Source organism: Chaetomium globosum, genomic scaffold, assembly GCF_000143365.1.
Source record: "Chaetomium globosum CBS 148.51 scaffold_2 genomic scaffold, whole genome shotgun sequence".
Taxonomy (NCBI): Eukaryota; Fungi; Ascomycota; class Sordariomycetes; order Sordariales; family Chaetomiaceae; genus Chaetomium; species Chaetomium globosum.
In genome coordinates, this window is record NT_165977.1 from 4,669,675 (window position 1) to 4,694,996 (window position 25,322).

Below are 25,322 nucleotides of genomic sequence, written 5' to 3' on the forward strand. Positions count from 1 at the left end.
ACTTCTGCGAAGCCACGCTTGGAACTTTTGAGGTTTCGAGGTCACATCAACAGCAACTCTGAAGTCCAGCAAAGCGCACGAGGGATTTTGCTTGTTCACCACCAGGCGACCCAGGGCGGCCAATCGCCCACCCGTCCGAGCCCTCGTCCCTGGCATTGTCCGTTGCGACGAGGCTTCCCCGACGGATTGACGCCGCAGGGACTTTCAGCCCTAAGGGCAGCTTTAAATGAACAGCGTTTGACATTGATGTCAGCGTGGTAATCGCATTCTTGCGCTGGCGAGTGGCGGGCTCGAAGCTGAACGGCGTTGGCTGCAGAGCAAGGAAATGACGGATTGAAGGGGGTCGGATTGGTGCGACCTTTCTCCGCGGTTCGTCAGGGGCCAAATGAGGGTGCGAGCTGGTGATTGTGTCCCCAAGCCAAGGAGTTGCAACTGCAACCCTACCGCGAAGCAGCTGCGCAGCTCGGGTCAGAGACCCTTCCGAATGGAGGCACTGCCGCGGACGATCCCTGTGCCGTCTTACCCTTCGGGCCCCTGCCGAAGCCACAAAAGGTACAGCTGTGCGAGGGGAAGGCCTGGGCTGTGGCCCGCAGACCCAGACGAATCGTCCGATATCAAATCAACAGCGCTCAAAACGTCGGGATTCCCCAACTCACAGAATGGTGAACGCCACCCCCAGGACTATTTGCGCCTCGGTGCGATCCCGATCGGACGCCACAACCCACATACCCCGGATCTGAATACAGTTGGCATTTGGACCCCAGACGACGAGGACGGATCGAGAAAGCGTTTTGACGTTACTCGAAATGGGGAAGCCGCCGTTCGAGATGGGGGGGCGCCCGGCCGACGAGAACCTCCCAGAGGCGGTTCAGCACCCGCAGCCGCAGCCGCCAATGGCGAGCGCAACGCCGCTGCCAGAAGTAGTGCCTGATTCATCACCAGAATTCGCCCAGCCACGGCACTACATGGAGACGGACAAGTATCCAGTGTATTACGACGCGGCGCCAAAATTTCCACACGAACCGCAGACGCCAGGGATGCAAGGGATGCCCTCGCCCGGCCACCAAAGCCACCAACCATGGACCGACGCCGAGCACTCAGTCAGCATGATGAGTCCCAACAGCTCCCTGCCGTGGCAATCGTTCCCTCCTGGTGACGATCAGCAGACATATGTCGGCAGCGAGCCGCCGGCGCCCGAGAAGCGAATCTGCGGTCTCCGCAAGCGCCTCTTTATCATTATTGCTGTGATTGTCGCGCTCGTAGTCGTGGGGGCGGCGGTCGGTGGCGGCGTCGGCGGATCCATAGCCGCGAGGCAGGGGTCGTCAGACGGCGCCGAACCAGCCGAAACGAGCTCGGCATCATCGAGCAGGTCAGTGTTCCAACATGGCAGCCCCTGCCCCGGTGCGATTGACCCTAGCTAACATGACCAGCAGCGCAACCGGCACCAGCACCGACACCGGCAGCACCACCACCACTCCCACAGCATCCTCGACAGTCTCCCGCGGCCCCGACCTGCCCACGCCGACCATCTCGTTTCTCAGTAATCAAACAGACAGGACCTACAAGGGGTACGCGCTCCAAGTCTATGAAAAGAATGATTTTGAGGGCAAAGCGTCCCCCATCTTCTGGGACGAGGGCTTTTACGATCTGGGGTTTGACGCCACAAGCTGGATTTGGGTCCCCAACGGCCTGGATGCCTGCGTTACCTTTTGCGCCAACAAAACGACGAGAACTGGGTTCGCCTGCACGGATCGGAGGAAGCACGCCACCGACGACGGTATATCGTTCAAGCGGGTTTCCGTCTGGCGGGGAGCTTGGCAGAACGGACGGGACGGTTGAGGAATGGTCATGGAAGTGTTCATAGGCGGGAACCGAGTGGGTTTTATGATAAGCGGGAGTACATGATCTTGGGTAGGGTTTTTGGATTGCTTTGTTTCTGGATATGCCTTGCGGATAATATCTCCAAGTTGGTATTAAAACGGCCAGACAGTCACGAGGGCATGGCCGGCTTTTGTTAATTGGCGTAGAGTACGGTTTTGGGCACCTGGGTATTAATGATTGATGCGTCATACGAGATAGAATTGTTTCCATTACCTTGATTAACCAATGAGGGGGATAAACGAATCTCTTCTCCTGTCTGGCACGAAAATCACGATCAGACAAACAGTCTTGGACTCTCTGCTAACTTATTCTCGGCCGGTTGTGGTGACGAGTAGCCCGGCAAGGGGAATCCCGCACGTGGTTTGCTCGTTGCGACATTGATGCAAGTCCCACGTGGCAACCTCTGGGACCCAGAAGCCTTGAACTGTCACAGTCACACGACATCTGGGTAGCATGGGAGTCTAGGGGGAGGGGGAAGGCTACGACGGCATAAACGGGCTAATCCGGTACCGAGTCTCGAGGGTCACGCACAGTTCGTTCACATCCCGAACAAGGGACGGGATCCGAGGGCCCAAAATGGTAGTCTAGCCTTCCCCTACTACAATAACGCTAAATTCAGTAGCCTTACTATTAGCCTATCCTTTTTATCGGCGATAACCATTTTTGTGTCCCGTCCTAGGCTCAAGATAACAGTAGAGTCCAGTTTTACATGATATACCCATCCTTCATATGCAATCTCAATTGATAAGACAAGCAAACCCATACGCCGTCCCCAGCTATTAGACATGTGAAGCAATAAAGTCATACGCCTTGAGAACGGCTTTCCATCCATCCGACTGGGGATCACTGCTCAAGTCACAGATATGCGGGGCCCCGTGAAGAAGCACCAATTCGGTGGCCAGGTGCTGCTCGGCCATGGTCCGATGCGTCCTCTGGCTTTGCTCCCACGGAATCAGATCATCAGCCGTGCCGTGGATAAAAAATGTCGGTACGTGGTAACTCCCGTCTTGGATATGGGCAAGCGGGCTGGCGGCCCTGATGGTGTTGAGGGATGGCTGCGCCAGCTTGCTCCAGTCCTTCACTCCAGTATCGTCGGCAGCGTTTTTGATGCTCGGCAATCCTTTCAGGATGACGGGGAGCGTCTGAGCCTTCCAGTTGATATGGAGCACGATGCGGCAGCGCGCATCATGCCAGCTGCGCGGATCCGCGATGGGCTCCTCCCATGCTCCCACCATATCGTAGTTAGTAATTGGCTCGTCCCGGACGCCCTCGAGGACGTTGTATTGCTGGCCCCTATAAGGAGCGCCGTTGGGCTGAATCGGGTTCTGCCACCACTTGTCTTCATAGTCCGTCGGGGGCATAGAAGACGATCATGGCCTCAGGCGGACGCAGTCCACGCTGCGGCGCCGTCCAGCCTAGTGACATGGCCAGTTGGCCGCCCGAAGACCAACCCACCACTACTACTCGAGTTCCGTCGATCTGTAGCCCGGGGTTTGGCAGCTTGATTCCGGGCAACTGGTTGCGAGCCCAATCAAGAGCGTCGCAAACGTCCACCATGGGTCCCTCCATCAGGGGAACTTCAGGACAAAGGCGATAATCCAGGCTGACGGGCAGGAACCCTTTGCTGAGCAAGAGGCGTGTCTGAGCGGGTCGGATATCCTTTCTGCTAAAGAGCATGTGGCTCTCTCCGTGTATCATCAACGCTAATATGATCAGTTACGAGGAGTCGAAACCAACATGGGCAAAGGCGATGCTCACTTACCAACCGGCAACTTCTTATCTGACGCCATCTCGCCTTCCAGTGGGTAGTAAATGTCGGCGTGGATGTCAAGATTCCCAACTGTCTTATAGACGACAGTCTCCATGGCCGCCTTCACCGGCTTCTCCGGCACCGCCTCGCCCTGGCCAGGAAACGCAGCAATGACCCTCACCGTCTTGGCCTCCGGGCTCGTCCCGTCGCTCCAAGAGACCTCTCCAAGCCCGGCCCTCTTCATTTTCTTCTCCCAGTGCCTCTCATCGACCAGCGCATGCTTCCTCCCATCCTCAAACACCCACCACCCCTCAAACAGCCCGACCACAATATCCAGCCAGTACATATTCTGCGTGATCTCAATCAGCCCCAGCGCACCGTCCTCCCTCAGCATCTGCCTCACGTGTCTGAGCGACACCTCCAAGTCGCGCGTGGCATGAATGCAGTTCGTGGCAATGACGGCGTGGAACGCGCCCCTGTACTCGTCCCTCGGCTCCTGCTCGATGTCCAGGACATCAAACACGAGCCCTTCCTTGTTCTTGAACCCCTTGGCCGCGGCGTTGACCAGCGACGACCCAAGGTCGGTGAAGACGTACTCAAAGTCGATGCCCTCGCGCCGGAGCCGGTCGACAATGTACCGCGTCGTGCCGCCCGTGCCGGCGCCGATCTCGAGGATGCGGAACCTGCCCCCACCGGTCGAGTTCCGGAACGCCTTGACGAGAAAGTCGCCGAGCACGAGCGCCGGGGTGCGCAGCAGCGGCCAGAACTCGTACATCTCCTCGAGCATCCGCTTGGTCTCGCGGTTGCCGAACACCACCTGGATGCCCTCCTTGTCGCCGCGCAGGCAGGCGGCCATCTCGGAGCCCACCGCGCGCACTAGCTTGAGCACGCTGGCGTGCTGGGGGTGCAGGTCGATGATGTCGTGGTAGATGGTCTCGGCGGGCGTGGGGTCGATGGGGGCCGCGGTCAGCGTGAAGTTGATGTCATCATCGCTGTCGCCGGAGGAGGAGGTTCTGGTAATCAGGCCGCCGTCCTCCAGCGCGCGGTAGAGCTGGTGCACGAGCTGTCTGTGCTTCTCGTGGGATTCGATGACGGGAACACGGTCACCAGGTTGGAGGCTTGCAAGCTTGCAGCCCAAGTTTGCAAATGCTTCGACGATGTAAGCCTGGACGAGGCGTGCCTGGTGCGGGTAAGCCTCCCCCCAAAAGTCGACGGCTTGCGTCGTCCTGGCGTGCTGGTCGTAGTTGAGGCGGGCTTCTTCAAAGGCATCGCGTGCTGATATCAAGGTCGGCACATCTTGTTTGGAGAACTTAGGCTCGTCCACTGTCACAATGGATGCCGGCGTGGCTGTTCCTACTTTGTTATTAGACGCCTCGGTCTCCACGTCTGAAACCCCCGAATCGATGTCGTCGCCCCCCGTGCCAAAGCCTAGCTTGTCATCGACGTAGGCCGCCAGGGTGCCCACGTTCGGGAAGAACAGGAAGCTGGATAGGTCAATGGTCAGACCCAGGGCCGAACGAATGTCGTTGAGCACCTCGGTAGCCATGAGAGAGTCGATTCCTAGATCGTCCAGACTTGAGTCGTCCCTGAGCTCCGCAACGGGGACGTCCGTAACGTTGGACAGAATCTGGAGGAGCTCTCGGCGCTTTCCGACAGGTCTCGTTGACCGCGCCGGCGCACTCGCAGTGCTCTGGGGTTGGTCAAGCAGATGAATAGAATCATCGTGGATGTCGTCGGGCATGTCATCTTTGGCCGGTGTCTTCTTGGACGTATTGGCGGACTTGTTGACACTCTTCAGGATCCGCCCGAGGAGAGTTCGGGCCATTCTCGAGAAGCGGAACCCGAACGCGGCCATGACCATCTTCTTCGTCCTGGCGTCAAAGACGTAGGCGTCGGACCAAGCATCCGTCTCACCACCCTCGCTCATGGTCGAATACACTAGCCATTCCCCGGCGTCGGGATCGAACGACCCGCCCAGCTCAATGTGCTCTATCTTGCCGCAGACCAGCACGTCCTCGGTGCTCGGGTTGTTGAAATAATTGACCAAGAATCCGGCAAACTGCATGAAGCTATCGGTCATGGGTGTGTCGACAAGCCGTTGGTCGGCCGGGTCTTCTGGATCTGGCCTGATCCTGACCTTGCCGGCTGCTTCGGAGCCCACGCAGGCCACCTGTTTGATGCCCTGGAAAGGCTTGTCGTAAAACACGACCGTGTTGAAGGCTCGGTAAATGTGGCTACCCTGCATCGTCTCGGCGTCGGGGTGATTCAGGACCTCTTCGTATCTACGGTGACCCGTCAGGGTCTCATAGCGCTCAAAGTCTCGCGCCTGCTGGGCGTCGTCGCGCTTCTTGAGGCAAACCCTGCCGGTGGAAACCTCAAATGGCTCTGCGTTCGGGACGTCGGCGGGCCGGGTGGTGATAGAGAATGACCAGGCGGGCGGGGCGTCGTTGAGCTTTGTAAGCACGAGTGAGATGTTGGTGTTGGTGTCTTGGCCGATCGGGGACCTCATGTGCAAGTCGTCCACGGTCGGCACGTACGTCGTCGCCTGCGTATCATTCTGAAGCAGCAAGGCTGCGCGCGCAACGATCTCGAAGTACAACGACGCCGGAGCAAGGGTCTGTCCGCCCATGACATGACCGCCGAGCATTTTTTTGAAACGCTCTGCGTGCGGATCAATTTGGAAAACCGCCAGGCTGTTGGCCTTGTCCTTGGAGTGTATCAAGGTTAGAAGCTCATGCTTTTGCTCATCCTCCTTCACCACCTCCGCTGCTTCGTGTTCCTTGAGTGAGCTTCTTGCCCGGAACGGGAGCCAGTGCCGGGTCTTTTCAAACTGGATGGGTGGGATGCTGGGAGCATCGTAACCTGTCTTTTGACTTCTGTGGAACGGCCAGTATTGAATCGCGTATCCTTTCTTCCACAGATCTACTGTGACGTCAACGAGTGACTCTTGCGCCTTGGCTGATGTGAGCTGGGGAGAGTGGAATGCGTGTCCCTGCGGGGGGCCTGCCACAGAGCCCCTGACGAGCTTCATGACCGAAGAACCGCGTCCTGCCTCGATCCACGTGCACCGGGAAAATTTAGCCGTAAGCCGTTCAATGGCTTGTTGGAAAAAGACGGGTTGTCTTGTGTGGTGTGGGACTATGTGGAAGTCGGGCTCCGAGTTGCTCCGGAACTCATCAGTGGTCTCGAGGTGGATGTTCGGGTGTCGCCATTCCAGCTGTTCGGCAAGTGATGCGAGATGTTCCAGCATGGGTTCCGTGAACTGTGAATGGAAGCCATTGGTGACGTTGAGCTTCTGGGTGCGGACGGAATTCCGAAGGTGAGGCGTGTTTGCAACGTGCCGCTGTAAGAATTCGATGGCCTCGGAAGAACCCACGACGACATGGCTCGTGGGACCGTTGTAGCACGCAATCTCGGCATAGAGGCCAGCATCGGTTAAGGTGCCAACGATTCCGTTGACTGTCTTGCGATCGGCCTGCAAGAACAACATGGAACCCGGCTCGAGGCCCCAGTGTGTTTGCATGAGTGAAGCCCTCCCAGACACCAGCTTCAGCGCGTCGGCAAGCGAAAGCACCCCCGAAATGCACAGCGCTGTCAGCTGACCGAAACTGTGGCCAACAACCGCGTCGACCTTGAGCCCGCAGTCGATCCACGCCTTGGCCGAAGCATATTGGACTGCGAATAGAGCTGAGTGCAGAGTTACCAGATTGCCCGACGGCCTGGACTCGAACACGGCGGGGAAGATGCTCTCCAATCCGGCCGAAACAAGAAGCCTGTCAACAGAGTTGAGATGTTTGCGGAGCACCAGTGATGACTGGTAGACATCCTCTGAAATACCAATGAAGTCGCTCTCCTGGCCGCCAAACACCAACACCACAGGCTGGGACGCGGGCGATGTGCTGAGCATCGTCCCCGAGCCACCTGCAACTTCTTCAAGGTTGGTCTCAAGGTCCCTAACCGAGCTTACCGTCGTGGCTACGACGTGTGGTAGTTGATGGTTGCCTCTGTCGGCAAGATGAAAGGCGACTGATGGCAACAAATCCGCTTCGGATTCAGCCTCGGCTTTTTTCAGCCAACTCAACAGCTTTTTGCTGTATTGAGAAAGGCTGTTGGCAGATCCGGCTGAGATGAAAAGCGGGTATTTGGAAAGTCGTGGAGTAGTTGGGGCGGCGCGACGAGAAAACGGCTTTTCGCGAAGCATCACGGCCGAGTTGCTGCCAGCCGCACCGTAGCTGTTGACCATGGATAGGAGGGTGGAGGCCTGCCAGGGCATGATCTCTCGAGGAATTTCCATACGGTGCTCGGCGAACGTTGGAATCTTGGGGTTCAGGGCCCTGTGGCTCGCTTGCGCGGTTATTTTTCGATGTCGCATCATCAGGAGAACCTTGATGAGACCAGCGACGCCGGCGGTTGCCTCGGTATGACCGATATTCCCCTTGATCGAGCTGAAATGGAGGACGGAATCTCGCTGAGGCCCGCCGAATGCGTCGCGGATACTAGTGACCTCGATAGGATCACCGACCCCGGCTTCACGGAAACACATTGTGAGTTTTCAGACACGCAAGTCATTGGGACAAGGGCGTTGACTTACTTCCAGTTCCATGGGCTTCGATATATGACACATCTTCTGGTTTCACCCCGCTGAGCTCCATAACTTTGTTATAAAGCTTAACCTGCGAGCCCGAGTGTGGCGCCGTAATCTGGCTAACGTTGTGGTTCTGGTTCGCGGCAGACCCGACAATGACGCCCAAGATATTGTCGTTTTCCTTAACGGCATCCGCGAGCGGCTTGAGAACCACAACCGCCACGGCCTCGCCTCGGCAATAACCATCAGCATCAGCGTCGAACGGCTTGCATTGCCCTGATGGACTCAAAAACCCGGCGGCTGCGAGATTTTGATAGTCAAAAGGACTCGAGATGACGTTAGTTCCCCCGGCGACGGCCCGAGAGCATTCACCGGACCAGATGGCTCGGCAGGCCGTGTTGATGGCAACCAGGGAGGATGAGCACGCGGTATCGATCGTCAGGGACGGACCGGTCCATCCAAAGTAATGACTCATGCAACCGCTGAGGTAGCATCTGGACGTTCCAACCGTGGCGTAGGCGGTGCCGGCGTGGCAAGAGAGGTTGTCGTAGTAGTTGTTCATGACTGCACCGATATAGCAGCCGTAGTCGAGCGGTTCCGAAGCCGCCGAAGGGCCGAAATAGCCCGCAGACTCCAAGGCTTCGTACACAACCTCGAGCAGGATTCTCTGTTGGGGATCCCACGCAACGGCCTCGCGGGAAGACTTTTTGAAGAACTTGTGATCGAAGGCGTCGGGATCGTTTAAGAAGTTCCCCCACCATTGCGTCTTCGCATGGTCTCCGGTATGCGGCAGGTCAAGCCGTTCAACAGGCGCAGGCCGAACCATGGTTTTGCCCTCCAGGATAAGATCCCAGAGCTCATCGACCGAGTCCGCGCCGGGGAATCTTCCAGCCATCCCAACAATGGCAATCGAATGGGCAGGATACTGGGACAAATCCACGGACTCCTCGCCGTCATGGCTATGGTTGGTACCATTGGTAGTACCACTGGCGCGGCCGTTCAGCTTCGGCTTCGACGCCTCCAGGAAATCCCCCAGGCTGAGGATGTCGAGGCGCGCGTCTTGGACGAGAGATGCTGGAATGCAGTTCCCGGATCCCGCAACAGCGACGGTTCGGTTGGACTTGGGAAGCTGCTCGACCGAAGACGCCACGGTGGTGTACCAGTCGGCCCGGTCCACGAGGGCGTTCTCCAGGGCAACGCGACTCAACGAGGCCGCGGTGATAATTCTACCATCGGCGGTGCTGCGGACGGGGCTGCATAGTGCCTTCGCATCTGGGAATTCCAGGTTCCTAGAGACCTTGACCAGTTCCATGAGCTTGTCCACCGCACCGGCGTGGGCGGCCGCGTGGAAACGGCCGTAGACGGGGACCTCTTTCGTGCGCAGCTTGTGCTCACTCGCCTTTTCCGTTAGAGTGTCACGGTAGGCAGCCTTGATAGTCACAGTGACGCTCGTATCGTCGTTGACGCTCGATACGTAAGCCTAGCGACGACAGTTAGGACACGCTAAAACTGTGCCTGTGGCAACGAGGCGGTTTCAACTGGGAAAAAAAGGGCAGTGTTGACTTACATCAGGGATCGACCGGATGATGTCCTCAACGTTAGCTTGAACGTGTCCCTCTCCCCATCTCAGGGCAACAGCCAGAATCTCATCATCCAGGCCATCATGGTCCACGTAGGCTCCGATGCACACGGCCAGGCGAAGCGCGACGGCGGCAGAAGTACCGATGTCAAGTTCACTCGCTGAGGTTGCCACAGCGAGGGCACTCAGCAGACCGACGCAGAAACCCTGGATTCCTCCACCGCCGTTGACGCTGTCCAGAACGTCACGGTGCGAGTCTTTGTCGAGTTGTCCGAGGTAGCGAGTGTACTGCGTGATGTGGAGCAGGACGGTGACCGCAAGGGAATAGTGGCTTAGTGCGTTGCTTTCTCGGAAGGGCAAGGAACCGCCGTCCTGAACCCATTGCTTGATATGGCGCAGGTGTTCGTTGCCCGGAACGGCACGTAGGGTTGAGTCAAACTCAACTAACTCCTGCCAGAAAGTTGGCAGGTCGTCGACGGCCTCCTTCAGAGCAGACAGCCGAGAATTGTTGACTAGCTCTTGCCGAACCTTGTGGAGGGCCTGTTCTGATGGGAATCCTGTCTGAGGCCCGAACACCAGGAGTGAAGGGAGGCTAGCCATGCTGGGCGGAGGTATAGAGGAGGGTTGAACTTCAGAGTAAGATTGATGTTGAATGAGTCTGAGAAACCGCAGAGACCTTGAGTACTACAACTCGAGTTTCGCAATCCCGGGTAGCGAGGGAGATACTTGAGGCTTTATATAATTGAAGCCCGGCCTGTTAGGAGTGAGTACCAGGATGGAATCTAGGATCCTTCTCGCGTATGATAACCGTATGAACGGCACAGTCAATCCATGTTTCTTGTAATCACGTATCAGAACTTTCCATCGCTCTCTCGGGAAGATACTGTTTCTTTCTAGCCGAAACGTAAGAAATATTGAGCTACCATTGAAGATGTTCAGGGAAATCGGATGAAAGTCCTATTCGGACTCGGGCCGCTTCGTCCGATTGCTCATGACTACCCACCTTATCGCCGCATGCCAAGTCGGAAAAGCTCTTAACAGCTCGCCCTTTAAGCTTATATCACCTCGCTTAAACAAAAGAAGCAGCCCTGGGCTCGTGAGCGGGTAGCGAACGCTATATTGCCGGCTTGGAACCTCGCATCCGCTCGATGTATAGGCCGATCCTCCCTTGAAGCTGACAGCCCACCGCTCATACCTTGGTTTGTTACCGTAAGCTAATATCTTCCGGCTCGTGGCTATCCGCTTTGTACCGCTGCCCATGTGCTCCTAACAGTCCACCATTAGACGTAAATTACACTTATATTCTAGTTGCGCTACAAAAAAGAAACAATTATTGTAGCCTGAGCCTGGATGACGACGTGCTGCCACAGGGGTGGCTCTAGTAACTCAAGGGTTGTCATGCGTGAGTACACCCGGTACTCAGGTTCGTATCGCCTCGGTCTGAGGATGGTTGAAAGGATTCCACTTGCATCCGTCTCCGGAGGTGGCGCGGGATGTCTTCGTCTCTAAGCGGCTTCACCCGCCTAGGTACCTAAGTATGTTGGATAGAACCACAGGCCTTGCCGCCCTCCTTACTCGATAAAGCACCTCGCCACGTTTACCATAAATATGATTTGTCGGCCAAGGGCACCTATCTATCAAGCGCGGCTCATTACCATTGCTAGGGCAGTTACGGATAGGTAGACGATTACCCATACTCTAGACAGGATTACAGCCTCAGCACACGACGATTAAAATGTTGATCACAACAACCCCTGTGTGGTTCTGCATTCCGCTATCTGATAATGCAACCCAAGGTACCTATTTTGAATAATGTAACCTGAGGCTTGTTCCTGCGGAAAGCCTCGGGCCGTCTGCACGCCTACATGCTGTGTAGCTTGAATTCAACCCCCTGCGGCTTCTTGTAGGCCGCCACAAAAAAGTCCCCCACCATCTTCACGTCTTCGGCGGTAGTGTTATACAGACTGAGCACCCCAATCTCGTCACCAATCATAGCACCCGGGCTCGCCCACAGCCTCCAGATCTGGGAAAGCACAAGACGTAAGACACCGTAGCCCTGAGGCATGCCCAAGCAGATGCGGCTGCCTTTGCCAAATCCAACCATGTACTTGTCCAGCTTCTTACCTTCGTCGCCCAACCACCGCTCGGGGATGAAGCTGTGACTGTTGGGAAAATGGTCCTCGTTGTGATGAAGCAGCACGCTCGTCATGCCCACCGGTGTCCCGGACGGAATCACCCAACTCCTTCCCGTCGCCCCGTCCTTGTAGACCAGGGGTCCGTCCGGGTCTATGCGGAAATGCGGCGTTGAGTTGCCGTAAATCAGCCGAACGGCTTCCTTGATGACAGCCGTCAGGTACGGGAGGGCCTCGAGCGTGGCCCAGGGGCGTCTTGCCAACGTCGTTGACAGAGGGCATGGCGGTGCGCAGCTCCTCCTTGAGCTTGCGCAAAACGTCGGGGTTGTCCACCATCCAGTAGATGAGATGCTCCAGCGTCGAAGCCATGGTAAGCGTGCCGGCCATGAGCAGCATCTGGGCGTCCTCGGCCACGCGCTCGACCGTCTTCTCCTCGGCGGGAAGCTTGGGGGAGTGGAGGAGGCCGCGGAAAACGGGCGTGTTCCTCCCCTCCCAGTCGTCGTCGGACGTAGAAGCAAGCTGCGCGACCTTCTCGCGCGTCATCTTCTTCTGACGCATGAACGATCCCAGCGCCGGGTTCAAGCATTGGGAGAACCATACGGGCAATGCCATCATAACATTGTTGAGCCAGGGGGCACGCTTCAGAACGTGGAATGACTGGGCCCCTGACAAGGAAGCGTCTCGCTCGGACGAGTCAAAGTCGGGCGTTTCTAGACGTGAGAGTTAGTTTGTCAACTTGAATCTTTCGAACTGGGGACTTACCAAGTTTATGTTGGGATTCCCCAAACGCCAAGATGTGTGTCATGTCATTGCTAAAAGCCGCAAACACGCAATTTGCGTTCACCGGCTCGTTTGTGTCCTTGAGGTCCGATAGTCTTTTTAGAAGCACATCGAGTAATTCCTGGAAAGCTGGCTGCAACCTCCTGACGTGCGACGGGCTGAAATAGGGCAGGAGGGCGGCGCGGCGCATCCTGTGGATATCATGGCTGACCGTGGAAAACAACGAGTTGTCCAGGCCGAAAAACTTGGTCAAGCTAGGTGCTTTATCTGCCCGTCTTCTATCGGTGGTGCTTGGATAAAGAACATCGTAAAAATCCTGTCCGGTTGGTCAGCAGCTTGGACGAGGATTTGGCTTGGTCTTTGCGTCACAACTGACAGGGTCTCCGACGTGTAGGTCCCTGGGCGATATTCGCACAATCGGCCCGTACTGCTTGTGCAGCTCGTCGATCTTCCAGATGTACTTTCCCCCCAGCCAATTGTTGTAGTACGCTTCGTATCTAAGAGGGTTATCAGGTCATGTTCTTGCTCCACTGACACGATGACATAGAGCCACTTACAGATCGGTCAGCGCTGCCAGCCTTGGACCTGGAAAGTGAGCTATGGGGCTTATGTAGAGGCGCCAGATGGCACAATACACCACATAGGCGGTGAGAGTGGCGAGACCGGCACAAATGTAATCTACTTTAGAAACATTGGCGAGGCGCGTCCAACTTGAAAGGCTGTTCATTTTTGAAGAAGGACTGGGGACACAAGTCGTCGACGAACGAAGAGATGGGTAACAAGGTATGGAAAAGGTTGTGTGCTCCGGTAAACCGTTTCAACCGAATCGGGACTCCAAGACAATCCAAAGCACACGTTGATCAACTCGAGCAAGACATCTTTCAGAGGTGGGCACGACGGAAAGGTTGGGGCTGATGACCTTTATGTGTGAAACCCTCCATCCTCCTTCCTCCACCCTCCTTGAAGTCCATCACGGTCGGGCAACCTCACCTTACACCGCCAGACAGTCCTCTGTGTATTTGTAACGTACGAGGGGCCTCCGACATTGCTAATGAGTTACATCGAGCAACTGATAACCCTGTTTAAAAGGCAGCTTGAAGATAAGCAGGAACTATATGAACGATTGGTCGCCCATACGTCGCATGAGGCCAAATGCGCGCCGGCACGGAGCCACAGAACGCAGAGTTGGACCCAACTCTAGGATACGGTCTACGATTGGGCGGTATTCTTGCTACGATGGTACGTAGAAGCATAGGTGGCATCATAGGTCGGATAGATGGTTACGGACGAAATATCCGTAACGACGTCCGAGGCTTATGACTTGGACATTAATCCCTGATCACGCCGGAGCGAGCGAGGCTGTATCATTCTGTCAGGATAGAACTGGCCATTGGTACTATCATGCCTTGCGCGTGCATCTGCATTGCTACGTCGTCTCCCATGTCGCGTTGCCTTGATAGTATGAACCGCAACACCGGGTGATAGAAGGGGTTACGGGTGGGTGTAAGCCAATGACAAAAGTGTCTCCTAGTCTGACGCCATCGACCCCAGCTGCAACCGCCGCTGACAGCAGTCAATGTCACCCACCTCGCTCGAGGTTCGGCCCGGCATAGGATGGGCTAGAAGTCCGAGACATGGGCACACACCGGAACACGGCTCGGATCTTAACACCAAATGTTCATTCTCAAGCATTTAAACCGGGCGCCTGGCGACGCAGTCTCCGTTCTCGCAAACGCGCTTTTCCTGATCAGATATAGAAATAATGCAGGAAGCGAACGAGCCAAGAACCGCGCCGCTCCACGATCCCCGCGGCCTGCTACTCTACGATCTCCGCGGCCCGTTGCTCGGCGGACGGCGAACGACGGGTAAAATCCCCCTGCGCCTCTCGGGGCGTCCCGGCGTGTGTTCTCCCAGATTCTTACATGTATATCTCTTGGGGGCGGTTTATTACGCAGCCCGTGCTTACGTGACTCAGCTCCGCGCTCGTGGACTAAATAGGTATCTTGGCTTCCCTGGGTGAAATCCGATTGCTGTAAGTGCTAAGCGAAGACACACACGACAGGCATCATATGGCCCCCAAGACTGATCCTGCTGTCAGAGTGTGGTTCTGCGACGGGAGGGCTTGGGATGTTGACTAGCATGAAACGATCCAGATAGCGTGCTTAATTACGGGGGACGCGTGGGGGTGGTGGTGATTAAGCCGACTTAACATCCACCACCCTACTTGTATGTCACGTTATTGGAATTAGAATCAGCATCCCATTAGTTTCTACAGAATCTCGTAGCCATGTCAGACATCATGCTTGACCAGTTCCGAGGGGCCCTTGACAACCAGCCGCTAGTTCAACAGCACCTGCACGAAGAGGCCATCTATTACGACCTGAACCTGTTGCCCGTGGGAGCGGCCCCTGAGCCTTACGCGACGGCTGTCGCCAATACCAGTACTACTAGCCCCAACTGGCCGCAGGATGACATCGAAAACATCTACACAGGGCTCCACAGGTGCGTCGACCAGGTCGTTGCGACAATCTCGGTCCGCGGGTCACCGCGGCTGGACCAAATCAAAGAACAAAATCGGAAGGTTATGGACAAGCTTAGGAGGTTGGAGAGCGCCATCACAGGCAACACAGCCGCCGCCGCCTCTGATGCTGTGTCGACACCATGGTCCCCGCTGGTTCACGATCCGGATCGACCACGTACCAACCCGGATAAGAGGCGGCGGGTGTCGCTTCCCAAAGGGCCAAATCCCACCCCCAGGGCCACGTCCAACAGTGTCGGAGCCGAGACGGGACGCCCCAGTATGACACATATTACACAACAGAAGACGCCAGGCGCAAATAGCAACCCCCGCATCCAGTCCCACGGCACCGGGACGCCGAGGCCTTTATTCAGCGGACTGGACGGAGACTCCAAGCTGGCCAGGAAGCTGCAGCGGATCGGGGCCGAGGAAGCCAGAGCGCAGGTGACCGAGTTTGCGGCCCAGCTAAGAGCGCCGGAGCGGCAGAATGCACTGCCAACCATTAGGCAGTTTTCCAACGTGTCACAGATGGCGGATGCGTCTCATTTCCGACAGCTCGTGCAGGGGCTGGGGGTGGCCATCGAAAGCAGCATCTTCGGGGAGCAGAATTCGCGAATCAGAAAACGAATCGCGCTCGCCCACTTTTACCACGCTTACGCGCTCGCGCAGGAATACCCCACGCTGTTCCTGTCGTGGTGCGACGACCAACGGGTTCAGGCCGGCTCGATGCTACCGAAGGGCGGGAGCAGGTCTGTCGTGCAACACCGCTTCGCCGATCTCATCTTCCCGCCGGATGAAGGCCAGGATGCTGCGTCAGATGCAAAGAGAAAGACCCTAAAGATACAGATGTGGAGAAAGAGCGGCAAGAAATGGGCCCAAATGATCGACCGCTTGGGTTATGGCATCCTCTTACTGCTACCTGCCAGTCTCTCGGACGAGGAGTGAGTCAAGTACCCTTTTATATTCTTCAATCATATCACTGCCGAGATGAAGTGAAATGGAAATCTAACTGTGATAATATAGCTTGCGCGTTGCCCACGACAACGACATTGGCTATTGTCTGGACGTTCTCGACTCGAGCAGGCACCAGTTTGCCGATCTGCTCCAGCAAGCAAATGACCTCTTGCATGGTCACTTCTTTTTGCAAGATGAGAATGACCATTTACGGGATTGGCAGTGCGTTGGCCGCCCGGAAAAGCCGAACTGGAACGACTTCCTCAAGCATCAAGCTCGCATGGGAAATTGGGAGAGACATGCGGCGGTAGGACAGTACCTAGACATAGGCTAAACTGAAATAGCTCATAATACTAGATATCTTCACTCATACAGCAACCTGACCCTCAATCCCGTAATACTTGTCCCAAAACGCCGTCACACTCGTCAGGCGTGGTCCCGGTGCCTCAAGCCTCGACGACTCGGCATCCCAGATCTTGACCAAGGAGGCCCCCGAACCCAATGCAGGCCAAAAGGTGTCGTCATCCTCTTGGTCACCACCCGGACGCCCCGTTTTTACAAATCGTACCAGGGCATCCGAGACACTCTTCGAAAGCTCCTTATCGGCATCCGTCCAGTCCCACTCCCAGGCGTCGAGATTGCCGAAGGCATACGGTACGACGGCGCAGTGGAAAGCACCCGCGCGCGTCTTTTCGACCAAGTCCGCGTTTTTCGGGATCGGCGGGGCGCGCTCAAACTTGAAATACCACACAGATGACTTGAGCGTCTTGGCCTGCAACCGCGCCGAAGACCACGTCGACCACACAAACACCTGGTCGGCAAGCAGCTGCGACGTCGCCTGCCGGACTTCCTCCTCGTTGCCCGCCGGATACAGCTGGAGCGCCTCCGCGGCCAGCTCTCCAAACGTCTTCCTCACGTACTCCTCATACTCGGCCACGGACCCGAGAAACGGCATGCCAGACCCCTCGTCCCCAACATTCCCCGCCAACAATGGAACATCAGCCGCCCTCCCCTCCAACAGCGCCGTGAGCGGCGACTCCGGCAGCACATAGCCATCAACCACCGGACAGGCCGTATCAAAAATACTCAGACTCGTCCTCGCCGCGGGCCACAGATCCGCCCTCCACCTCCCGCTCGCGCGCTCCAGGTGCACACCCGCAATCGCCGCCGCAGGCAGCGCGCGCAGCTCCTCCACGGACGACGCGCCCAAACCCGCCGCCAGCTCCACGCCGGCCGTCTCGGCTGCGGCCAGGCTCGTGTACGCCGCGACGTGGCCGCGCGCATCATCACCACCACCGCCCGCCACGACGGGCGCCACCCCCGGCCCGCTCTCCACCACGGCCTTGCCAAACAGGCCGCGCGCCAGCGGCGACGCCCGCAGGATGTGCACGCTCGCGCCGCCGGCGGACCCCCCGCCGATGGTGATGGCGTCGGCGGCCGGGTCGCCGCCGAAGGCGCGGATGTTGCGGCGCACCCACTGCAGCGCGGCGATCTGGTCCAGGATGCCGTAGTTGCCGCTGGTGCCGCCGGTGCCGCCGGTGCCGCCATGGTCGTTATTACCTGGGGACGATGACAACTTCAAGGACTCGGCCTCGGCGGTCAGCGCCGGGTGGGCCAGGAAGCCCAGGCGGCCGAGGCGGTAGTTCACCGTCACCACGGTCAGGCCACCCGCGGCGGCGAGGTGCGCGCCCGAGTAGATGGGGTTGGAGGCGGAGCCGAACTGGAAGGCGCCGAAGTGGAACCAGACCAGCACCGGGCGAGGGGTGGTGGTGGTGGTGGTGGTGGGTTCGTGTTCCGGGCCGGTGTAGATGTTGAGGTAGAGACAGTCCTCCGAGAAGGAGGTTTCGCCTCCGTAGTAGATGGAGTTGGCAGGCGGCGGGAATTGGAAGGCGCTCGGGCCGAACGAGGTGGCGGATCGGACGCCAAACCAGGGGATGGGAGGCTGCGGGGGACGCCAGCGGAGAGAGCCGGTGGGCGGTGCAGCGTAAGGAACCCCGAGGAAGGCTCGGGTTTTGTTCGTGAGAACGCGTCCGGAAACGAGGCCGGATTCGGTTTGCACGGGGGCGGAGGGAGAATACGCGTCGTTTTGAAGGCCAGCCATTGTGAAAAGGTGACAGTAATGATGCTGTGAGATTTTTGTGGCGACTTGAAGCGTGATGGAAGATATCGACTTGGAGGTGAGGAATAAAAAGAGTCGTTCAGCGACAGAGAGTGCTATTAATATATGCCTGCGCTCTACATGTAGGGTAGGGTACCTTGTACCTTAGTACATATAATTACAAAGTACTTCTCCCTCGTAATCAGCCGCTTACCTGGCGCATGGCCATCGTGGGGGTGAGAAGCCGGTTGGTTGCGAACCGGGGGTGAGGGGGGGCGGAGGTTTCTTGGCTCCAGTGCTGCTCGACTGTTGTTCTCCCTACCTATCCTCATAGCATTTTCGATTTGGGCTTGCCACATTGTTACAAATTCTTCAATTCCATAAACTAACGTACTTATGGCTCTAATCGAACACCATCCGGACAGGTTGCTCCTCTCATCAGGCCGTCAAAGAAGGCCATGTCAACGCCCTGCAACGGCCAGTCATGGATTCCGGCTGTAATCGGAGGAAGCGCTGGATGATTCCGCAGAATCATAGTATCATAGCTGGAATTGGGACATTGCATCACTGACTGTCCATACCAGGGCGGCTGTAACTGGGGGCTTGGAAAATGACTAACGGACAGGCCATCCGAAAGTGATGCACCGGACAGAGATCTAGAGGATTCGCCAGATGTTCCCGATGGCTCGCTCTGCGTTGCCTCGTCCTGACGCGTCTGGTGCGGCCGAGACACGGCGTTCCCAACTGACAGTTCCCGGGAGATTGGACCTTGACGGGAGATCTTGATGACTCCAAGGTACGGGATACTCAGTCGCAGGGCTTCCCCTTCACTCTTACTTTCGTCCCCTCCTTCTACGCTGTCAGTCTTGTAGCTGTTCCCATCCGCGGCGTCGGCTTCAATCTCGAGTAGGCGCCGTATCAGCTGGGCACTCTTTTCACTAATCACATCGTCGCCAATGTTCATGGCCCGCGTCACATCCATGCGCTCCAAGACCTGCTCCAGCATGGCACGGTCGCTGAGGCGCTGGTGGGCCAGCATGTTGGTGGCTTCGCGGTGGTGATGGGCGTCGAAATGAGCAAGAAGGAGGGTCATGGCGGCTAGGAGAGCAAAAAAGTCGACAGGCCGCGAGCACGACGACATAGGGTTAAAGCTCCGATGGGCGATGAAGCGCGTCATGATCTCCCGGCTCGAGTTGACCGACGTGATCTTGGAGTACTCGTGCACCGAGTTCTCGCCAACCTGCATCATGTATGGCAGGTGGAGCTGGATCAGCAGGCCATGGTAGTAAACGTGAGCTGATAGGCGCAGCGTCTCAAGCAGGGTGTCGGGTGACCCTGGCGTGAGGTTGTGGAAATTAGGAGCGCGCCAAAAGGTTGCTGGCATGCTCCTCGACACGGCAAGGAGCTCGGCGTCGATGGATTGTGTGGTCGATATCTGGCTCGGGGAAAAGGGGCTTTCGTTGCGTTCCAAAATGCGCGACGAAATGGCCGTTAGGAGTCGTTCGAACTTGCCGAGCGGCGGTTGATGCCGGAGGGCGGACACGGCGCCCATGGTCTTGTCCGACGTGCCCTGAGGTAGGCTGAGTAGCAGGCTGAGGTAGCGGTCCATGTACACAATCCGAAACCAGATGAACTCGGGATCGGCATCCAACTCCGGGTCGACGCGCTTGACCGGCGGGACGGGAGAGCGATGAAGACCCATCAGCTGGGCGACTGTCATTGCCCTGCGGTAGACGGCCCAGGCCCACCGGAGATTGCCGCAGTTGACTTCGTACGCCCCCTCCAGCAGAATGCAGATCAGACACTCGAGAGAGCCATGCATCCCTTCCTTGGTGGTCACCCACGTCCTGGCAGCCGTCACCAAGCGGCGGGCCAGTATGCTGTGCGGTTCCGAGAGGCCCTCGGCCTTCTGTCCCGATGGACTCTGCAAGGTGATGGCAAAAGTCAACATCAGCCTGGCCAACATGACTGGATGCATGCTAGGACCAAGACATAGAATCTCGGCTGAGCGGTACGGTGCGGCCAGCGCCTCCAGAGTCAACCTGGTATGCGGCTGTGTGTTGATGAGGTGGGTGTAACGAGAGGGCCGGAGGCTCTCCGCGAGCAGGATCCTGACATCAGCTTCGGACGGGAGAGCAGCCGCCAGATTGCGGAGGGCGGTTTCAGTCTCGGCCTGATCCGTTAACCCCGGGCAGTCGACCGAGACATCTTGCGAGTCCGGCGTGAGGAGAGATGGATTCGGAGTGGACCCTCTCAACCCCTATAGTACTGACAAATCAGAAACAGTTCTCGCGGAGGAATGGGGAGCAGTTTGTGTTGCTTTTTACCTCTGGAGAAGTGTGCAAGGACTCGTAAGAGCGAGGCCTCGTAGCATCTGGGCTCCCGGAGCCCTGCGCAATTCGCCCCCGGCGTGGCTCGCTTTCATCACTCTCATCGCGCTCATCATGCCGGCTCGCAAGAAAATCTTTCATGAGGTTTTCGACCCGGGCAATGCGCTGGCCGAGACGCTGGTTATGGTTGTCCTTCTTGGCCGGAGACGGAGACAGGTCTCCCGGCAGCTCCTGGGGCACGCAGGGTACACGGCGATGTTGGCAGCCGATGCAAGCGGCATCCCCCGGCGATGCCAACATACAGCGGATCTTCCGGCGCTTACATTCCCAACAAGACCTCGTCCCCTTGCGCACCTTTCTCCGCCTCAGGCTTGCTGAGAAATCCATCCCTTGGCCGGGCGACGATTCGGATGCCGGAGCGGCTGGTTCTTCGTTGCGGGGGTCATCCATGGGTCAGGGTATGGACCGTGTGGGATGCGTGTTAATCCTGTGTGCCACGGCGGAAAAGTTGTAGGTTTGGCGGAGCCGGGAATGGCAAGAATGGGATGTGGTTGGGGGTGATTGCTTGGTAGGTAGGGGGGGAGGGGGTTCATTTATTTCCGCCGCGGTCGAAGCCGTTTCTCCGCCGCGGCGCACATTTGTCAGCTTCGGGAACAAAGAGTGATAACTAAGCGTGTAACACCAGCAGCACAGGGTGACAAACCAACCGTGTTAGTTTCCTTCAGCCGAACAATGCCCCGCGGCGGTTGACCAATGCCGCGCAGTGCACGCGTTCGACCATGGAAAGCCACGAGATACTTGAGGAAAACGATGGACTGTACCTTGGTCTGTCCGACTGTCTTCTTGTCGTGCCGTCAAGCTGCATTTCCGCAGCGACCCAACTACATCCACATGCAGCATAGCGCATAACCACGTTCTGACCTTTATCTTTTCACGGCTGCGTTGATACTACCAAAGGTCCAATACCACTATGGCGTCCCCAATCGCTCAGAATGGCCCGTCCAACCTGGACGAAGCGGTTTCTGCGAATCCTGCCCACCACGACAGCGAGACAAGTACAGGCCCCTCCGATCCTGAGCAGCCGACCAAGCCTGCAGGTCCCCCCGAGAAGGACCCCGGTGCTTCACCGGCTCCGCCCCCCAACGGCGGCCTCATCGCCTGGCTCCAAGTCGTCGCCGGCTTCGTCATCTTCTTCAACACATGGGGCATGCTCAGTACTTTCCCGGTATTCCAGACCTACTACGAGTCCGGCGAGCTGTTTGAGGAATCGTCGGCCAACATCTCTTGGATCGGCTCCATCCAATGTTTCCTTCTCCAGCTCACCGGCCTCATCTCGGGGCCGGTTTACGACCGGGGCTACCTCCGCCTCCTCCTGGTCTCCGGTAGCTTCATGATCGTCTTCGGTCTCATGATGCTCTCGCTATGCACCGAGTACTGGCAGGCATTGCTTTCCCAAGCATTTTGCGTCGGAATCGGCGGCGGCCTGCTCTTTGTGCCCACCGTGTCGCTGATCCCGACCTGGTTCAGCACTCGGATCGGCCTCGCCGTCGGCATCGCGTCGTCCGGCTCGTCCCTCGGCGGCGTCATTTACCCCATCGTCCTCTCCCGCCTCATCACGCAAGTCGGCTTCCCGTGGGCCGTACGATCCATCGCCTTCATCACCCTCGCCACATTCATCTTGCCCCTGGTCGTCTTCAAGATCCGCGTGCGCGTCCCGAAGCCGCGGGCCATGATGGACTGGTCCGCCTTTACCGACGTGCCCTTCATCACCTTCACAGTGGCCCTTCTTATCATCTTTATCGGCCAAACCGTGCTCCTCTTTTACATCTCCTTCTATCCGGAGAACCGCGATTTCACCGACAGGTCGTTGGCCTTCTACATCGCCGCCATCTTCAACGCCGGCTCGACTCTCGGCCGGATCCTCCCCAACGCCCTGTCCGACCGCATCGGCGTCTTCAACACCATGGCGCCGCTCACCATGCTCATGGGCGTCGCCGTGTTCTGCCTTCTCGCCGTGCACAACGCGCCCGGCATCGTCGTCATGGCCGTCGTCACGGGCTTTCTCAGCGGCGTCGTCATCGCTCTGCCGCCCGTCTGTTTCCGCATGCTGACTGCGAACAAGGCCATGATCGGCACCCGCGTTGGACAGGGCTTTGCCATTGCCGGCTTTGGCCTGTTGCTCGCCGGGCCAAGCGCCGGCACCATTCTAGGCACGGTCGAGCCCTTGAACTGGACCGGCCTGTGGGTGTATGCGGGAGTTACCGTCTGCGCCAGTTCTCTGATCTTGTTTGGCCTCCGGTTTTCGAAGTCTGGCCTAGTCATAAAAGCCAAGTGTTGACGGAACCTGCAAGCAGATGCAATGTTATTAATGTGAACTATTATTTTGGGGAGTGCGGATTTTGGAATTCATGTAGGTAGTAGTCAAGAAGAAGAAAAGGAATGGCTGTTTTTCTAATCGAGCCTAAAAGAATTAACTACACACATATCACAGAAATACAAATCCTTACCCTCCCAAGAGGTTTCAGCCCTCTATCTCATTAAACTTGACCCCATTCGGCCGGCCACGGATTCTCGGTCACAAGCGTCTGCCATCGCTTCCAGAAAGTCCCGCCGGTTCTACCCCTTTTTCGTCGCCGCTTATAACACTAGCTTTTACATCTCCCGCCAGTTCTATCCCTTTTCCGTCGTCGCTTACCTACAAATACACGAATTATGGAGGAGGCGGAGGCAGCCCATCTCGTTTGATTTTAAACAGCCCACTCGCCTCGTCACGTACTGGGTCATATGGCATCGCGTGGCGTCTCATGATGTCCAGAGTGAAAAGAATCCCGCGAATCTCCAATGACCAATCCGACTGCGTGGTGGGGTTTGTCTGGGAGAGGGCCAAACTCTAGTTGGCGCGCAGTCGATCGATTAGCTGGAAGTAGCCGACGCTTGAAACCTCTATCCGTGGGAGCAAAACGGCGTTGAGGTATCTGCGATATAAAAGATTGGAACGAGGGCCATTTTGTGCGATGCGGCCGGTGGCCCGAAGACGGTCGTCACTGGAAACCGGTCAGTTGGATAACTTCTATGATTTGAAAGGTCGAAGGTTGATACTCACAACCTCTGAAACATGGCAGCAAAGCCTTGGGTAATGCACTCAATGGCTGCGTGTACCGCGTCTTCATTCATGTAGGTGAAGACGGCAGTATACAAGCGCAGGAGATTGACAGCTTCTTCGAACCGGGCTAGGCTGGTTTGTTCCGAAGTGTCGTCAAAATCATTGCTTGTCCAAAAAGTAGGACCGACAGCCCTCATACCCCGAACCATGCGCATTTTGTGCAGATTGATAGCCGCATGCGCGTTGAGCATGTTGTCCGGATTTTCCCCTCGCGGTGAAGAAAATCTGGACTGTGCGATTCGTATCCCCGCTGCAGAAACTCGCCCGAGCGGTAGAAGGAACAGAAGTTGACCGGATGGAAACGATCCAGGAATATGCCGTCTCACCTTGTGAACCCCGCCTGCGGCCGACGGTTGAAGCTGACCGAGCAAGGGCGGCCGAGAAGGTCAACAAAGCTACGGGAATCCTGATTGCAACTAGCTCGGCTGTAAAGGGAGGCATTGTTGGCATGGGCGGTATCGCACGGGACACTCTCTTCAACAGAACCAACGAGACGGTGGCAAGCTATGCTGTGGCCCTCGGCACACGGAAGGAGCAAAATCCATACACTGCAGAACTAGCAACCATCGCAATGGCCTTGGAGAAGGTACCGGCCAGTATCTGTCACAGGCACATCACCATCGCCACTAGGAACCAGTCAGCGCTAGCAGCAACTAGGCAACCGCGGCAACAATCCGGCCAAGGCATTGTACGACACATCTACGAATTGACTAGACTGTATCAAAAAAGAGGGAACTCGATCAACCTGCAGTGGGTACCAGCGGAAACCGACTTTGCGTTGGGACTGGAAGCCAAAGCGGCAGCCCAAGGAGCGACAAGAGAGGGGCGCACGCCCGAGTCCCAATGGCATCACGCCAAGTCGACGGCAATTAGGGCAGCAATGGCCAAGCAACGAAAGAGAAGGGTTATCCCGGAAGAAGTGGGCTAGTTCTCCAAAGCTATAGACGCGGCACTGCCAGGAAAGCACACCCGCGTTCTCTACGACAAGCTGAAGCGAAGAGAGGCCTGCATTCTGGCGCAACTCCGAACCGGAATGGCAAGGCTGAACGGTTTCCTGAACAGGATCGGGTCCGCCGAATCTGACCTCTGCGCCTGTGGACATGCGAGCGAAACAGTGGGACACTTTCTACTACGATGCACCAAGTGGACAGCTCTAAGAGACGATATGCTGCAATGCTCAGCGACAAGACGAGGGAGTCTCTCTTTCTACCTAGGAGGAAAAGCGCCATCGGAAACAAGACGTTGGTCACCAGATATGAAGGCAGTCCGAGCAACAATCAAATACGCAATGGCGACAGGAAGGTTGGAACAGAACGTGGAGGAGAGAATGGAGGAATCGCAGTAGAAGGACTCGACCAACAACACCACGCAGCCTCAACCAGCAGGTCCCGCTTTAGCTGCTGAAGTTAGGATGCTGAACACTTGGATAACGTAGCCTCCAAGCTGATCGGCTAACAATCAAGGCAAGAGGCATAGGTTGTGGCGAGAAAGGGGAGAGAGTAATGGGCTTGTACGAGTTAGAGCCTAAGTGACTTCGATCCGGATATAGTTA

At 57.0% G+C, this 25,322-nt stretch overlaps 8 protein-coding genes across 8 annotated transcripts; 3 read left to right on the top strand and 5 right to left on the bottom strand.

Moving 5' to 3' along the window:
• Nucleotides 1-806: 806 nt before the first annotated feature.
• CHGG_03587 (uncharacterized protein) lies at nt 807-1,839 on the top strand (the record flags this gene model as incomplete). The annotated part of the gene is made up of 2 exons (XM_001230102.1): nt 807-1,369; nt 1,434-1,839. The coding sequence occupies 2 exons, from the start codon at nt 807-809 to the stop codon at nt 1,837-1,839; spliced, it is 969 nt and encodes a 322-aa protein (XP_001230103.1).
• Nucleotides 1,840-2,465: 626 nt separating this feature from the next.
• Nucleotides 2,466-3,242, bottom strand: CHGG_03588 (uncharacterized protein; the record flags this gene model as incomplete). The annotated part of the gene is made up of 2 exons (XM_001230103.1): nt 2,466-2,490; nt 2,689-3,242. The coding sequence occupies 2 exons, from the start codon at nt 3,240-3,242 to the stop codon at nt 2,466-2,468; spliced, it is 579 nt and encodes a 192-aa protein (XP_001230104.1).
• A 4,954-nt stretch (nt 3,243-8,196) lies between these two features.
• CHGG_03589 (uncharacterized protein) lies at nt 8,197-9,042 on the bottom strand (the record flags this gene model as incomplete). Its single annotated transcript, XM_001230104.1, has 1 exon — nt 8,197-9,042. The coding sequence occupies one exon, from the start codon at nt 9,040-9,042 to the stop codon at nt 8,197-8,199; it is 846 nt and encodes a 281-aa protein (XP_001230105.1).
• A 2,614-nt stretch (nt 9,043-11,656) lies between these two features.
• On the bottom strand, nt 11,657-13,434 carry CHGG_03590 (uncharacterized protein; the record flags this gene model as incomplete). The annotated part of the gene is made up of 5 exons (XM_001230105.1): nt 11,657-11,876; nt 11,959-12,637; nt 12,690-13,023; nt 13,084-13,204; nt 13,265-13,434. 5 exons carry the CDS (start codon nt 13,432-13,434, stop codon nt 11,657-11,659), a joined length of 1,524 nt encoding a protein of 507 aa, XP_001230106.1.
• Nucleotides 13,435-14,469: 1,035 nt separating this feature from the next.
• On the top strand, nt 14,470-16,170 carry CHGG_03591 (uncharacterized protein; the record flags this gene model as incomplete). Its single annotated transcript, XM_001230106.1, has 3 exons — nt 14,470-14,607; nt 14,706-14,739; nt 14,993-16,170. 3 exons carry the CDS (start codon nt 14,470-14,472, stop codon nt 16,168-16,170), a joined length of 1,350 nt encoding a protein of 449 aa, XP_001230107.1.
• A 376-nt stretch (nt 16,171-16,546) lies between these two features.
• CHGG_03592 (uncharacterized protein) lies at nt 16,547-18,280 on the bottom strand (the record flags this gene model as incomplete). The annotated part of the gene is made up of 1 exon (XM_001230107.1): nt 16,547-18,280. One exon carries the CDS (start codon nt 18,278-18,280, stop codon nt 16,547-16,549), a length of 1,734 nt encoding a protein of 577 aa, XP_001230108.1.
• Nucleotides 18,281-18,671: 391 nt separating this feature from the next.
• On the bottom strand, nt 18,672-21,057 carry CHGG_03593 (uncharacterized protein; the record flags this gene model as incomplete). The annotated part of the gene is made up of 2 exons (XM_001230108.1): nt 18,672-20,537; nt 20,605-21,057. 2 exons carry the CDS (start codon nt 21,055-21,057, stop codon nt 18,672-18,674), a joined length of 2,319 nt encoding a protein of 772 aa, XP_001230109.1.
• Nucleotides 21,058-21,577: 520 nt separating this feature from the next.
• Nucleotides 21,578-23,501, top strand: CHGG_03594 (uncharacterized protein; the record flags this gene model as incomplete). Its single annotated transcript, XM_001230109.1, has 2 exons — nt 21,578-22,848; nt 23,099-23,501. The coding sequence occupies 2 exons, from the start codon at nt 21,578-21,580 to the stop codon at nt 23,499-23,501; spliced, it is 1,674 nt and encodes a 557-aa protein (XP_001230110.1).
• Between the last annotated feature and the right edge of the window lie 1,821 nt (nt 23,502-25,322).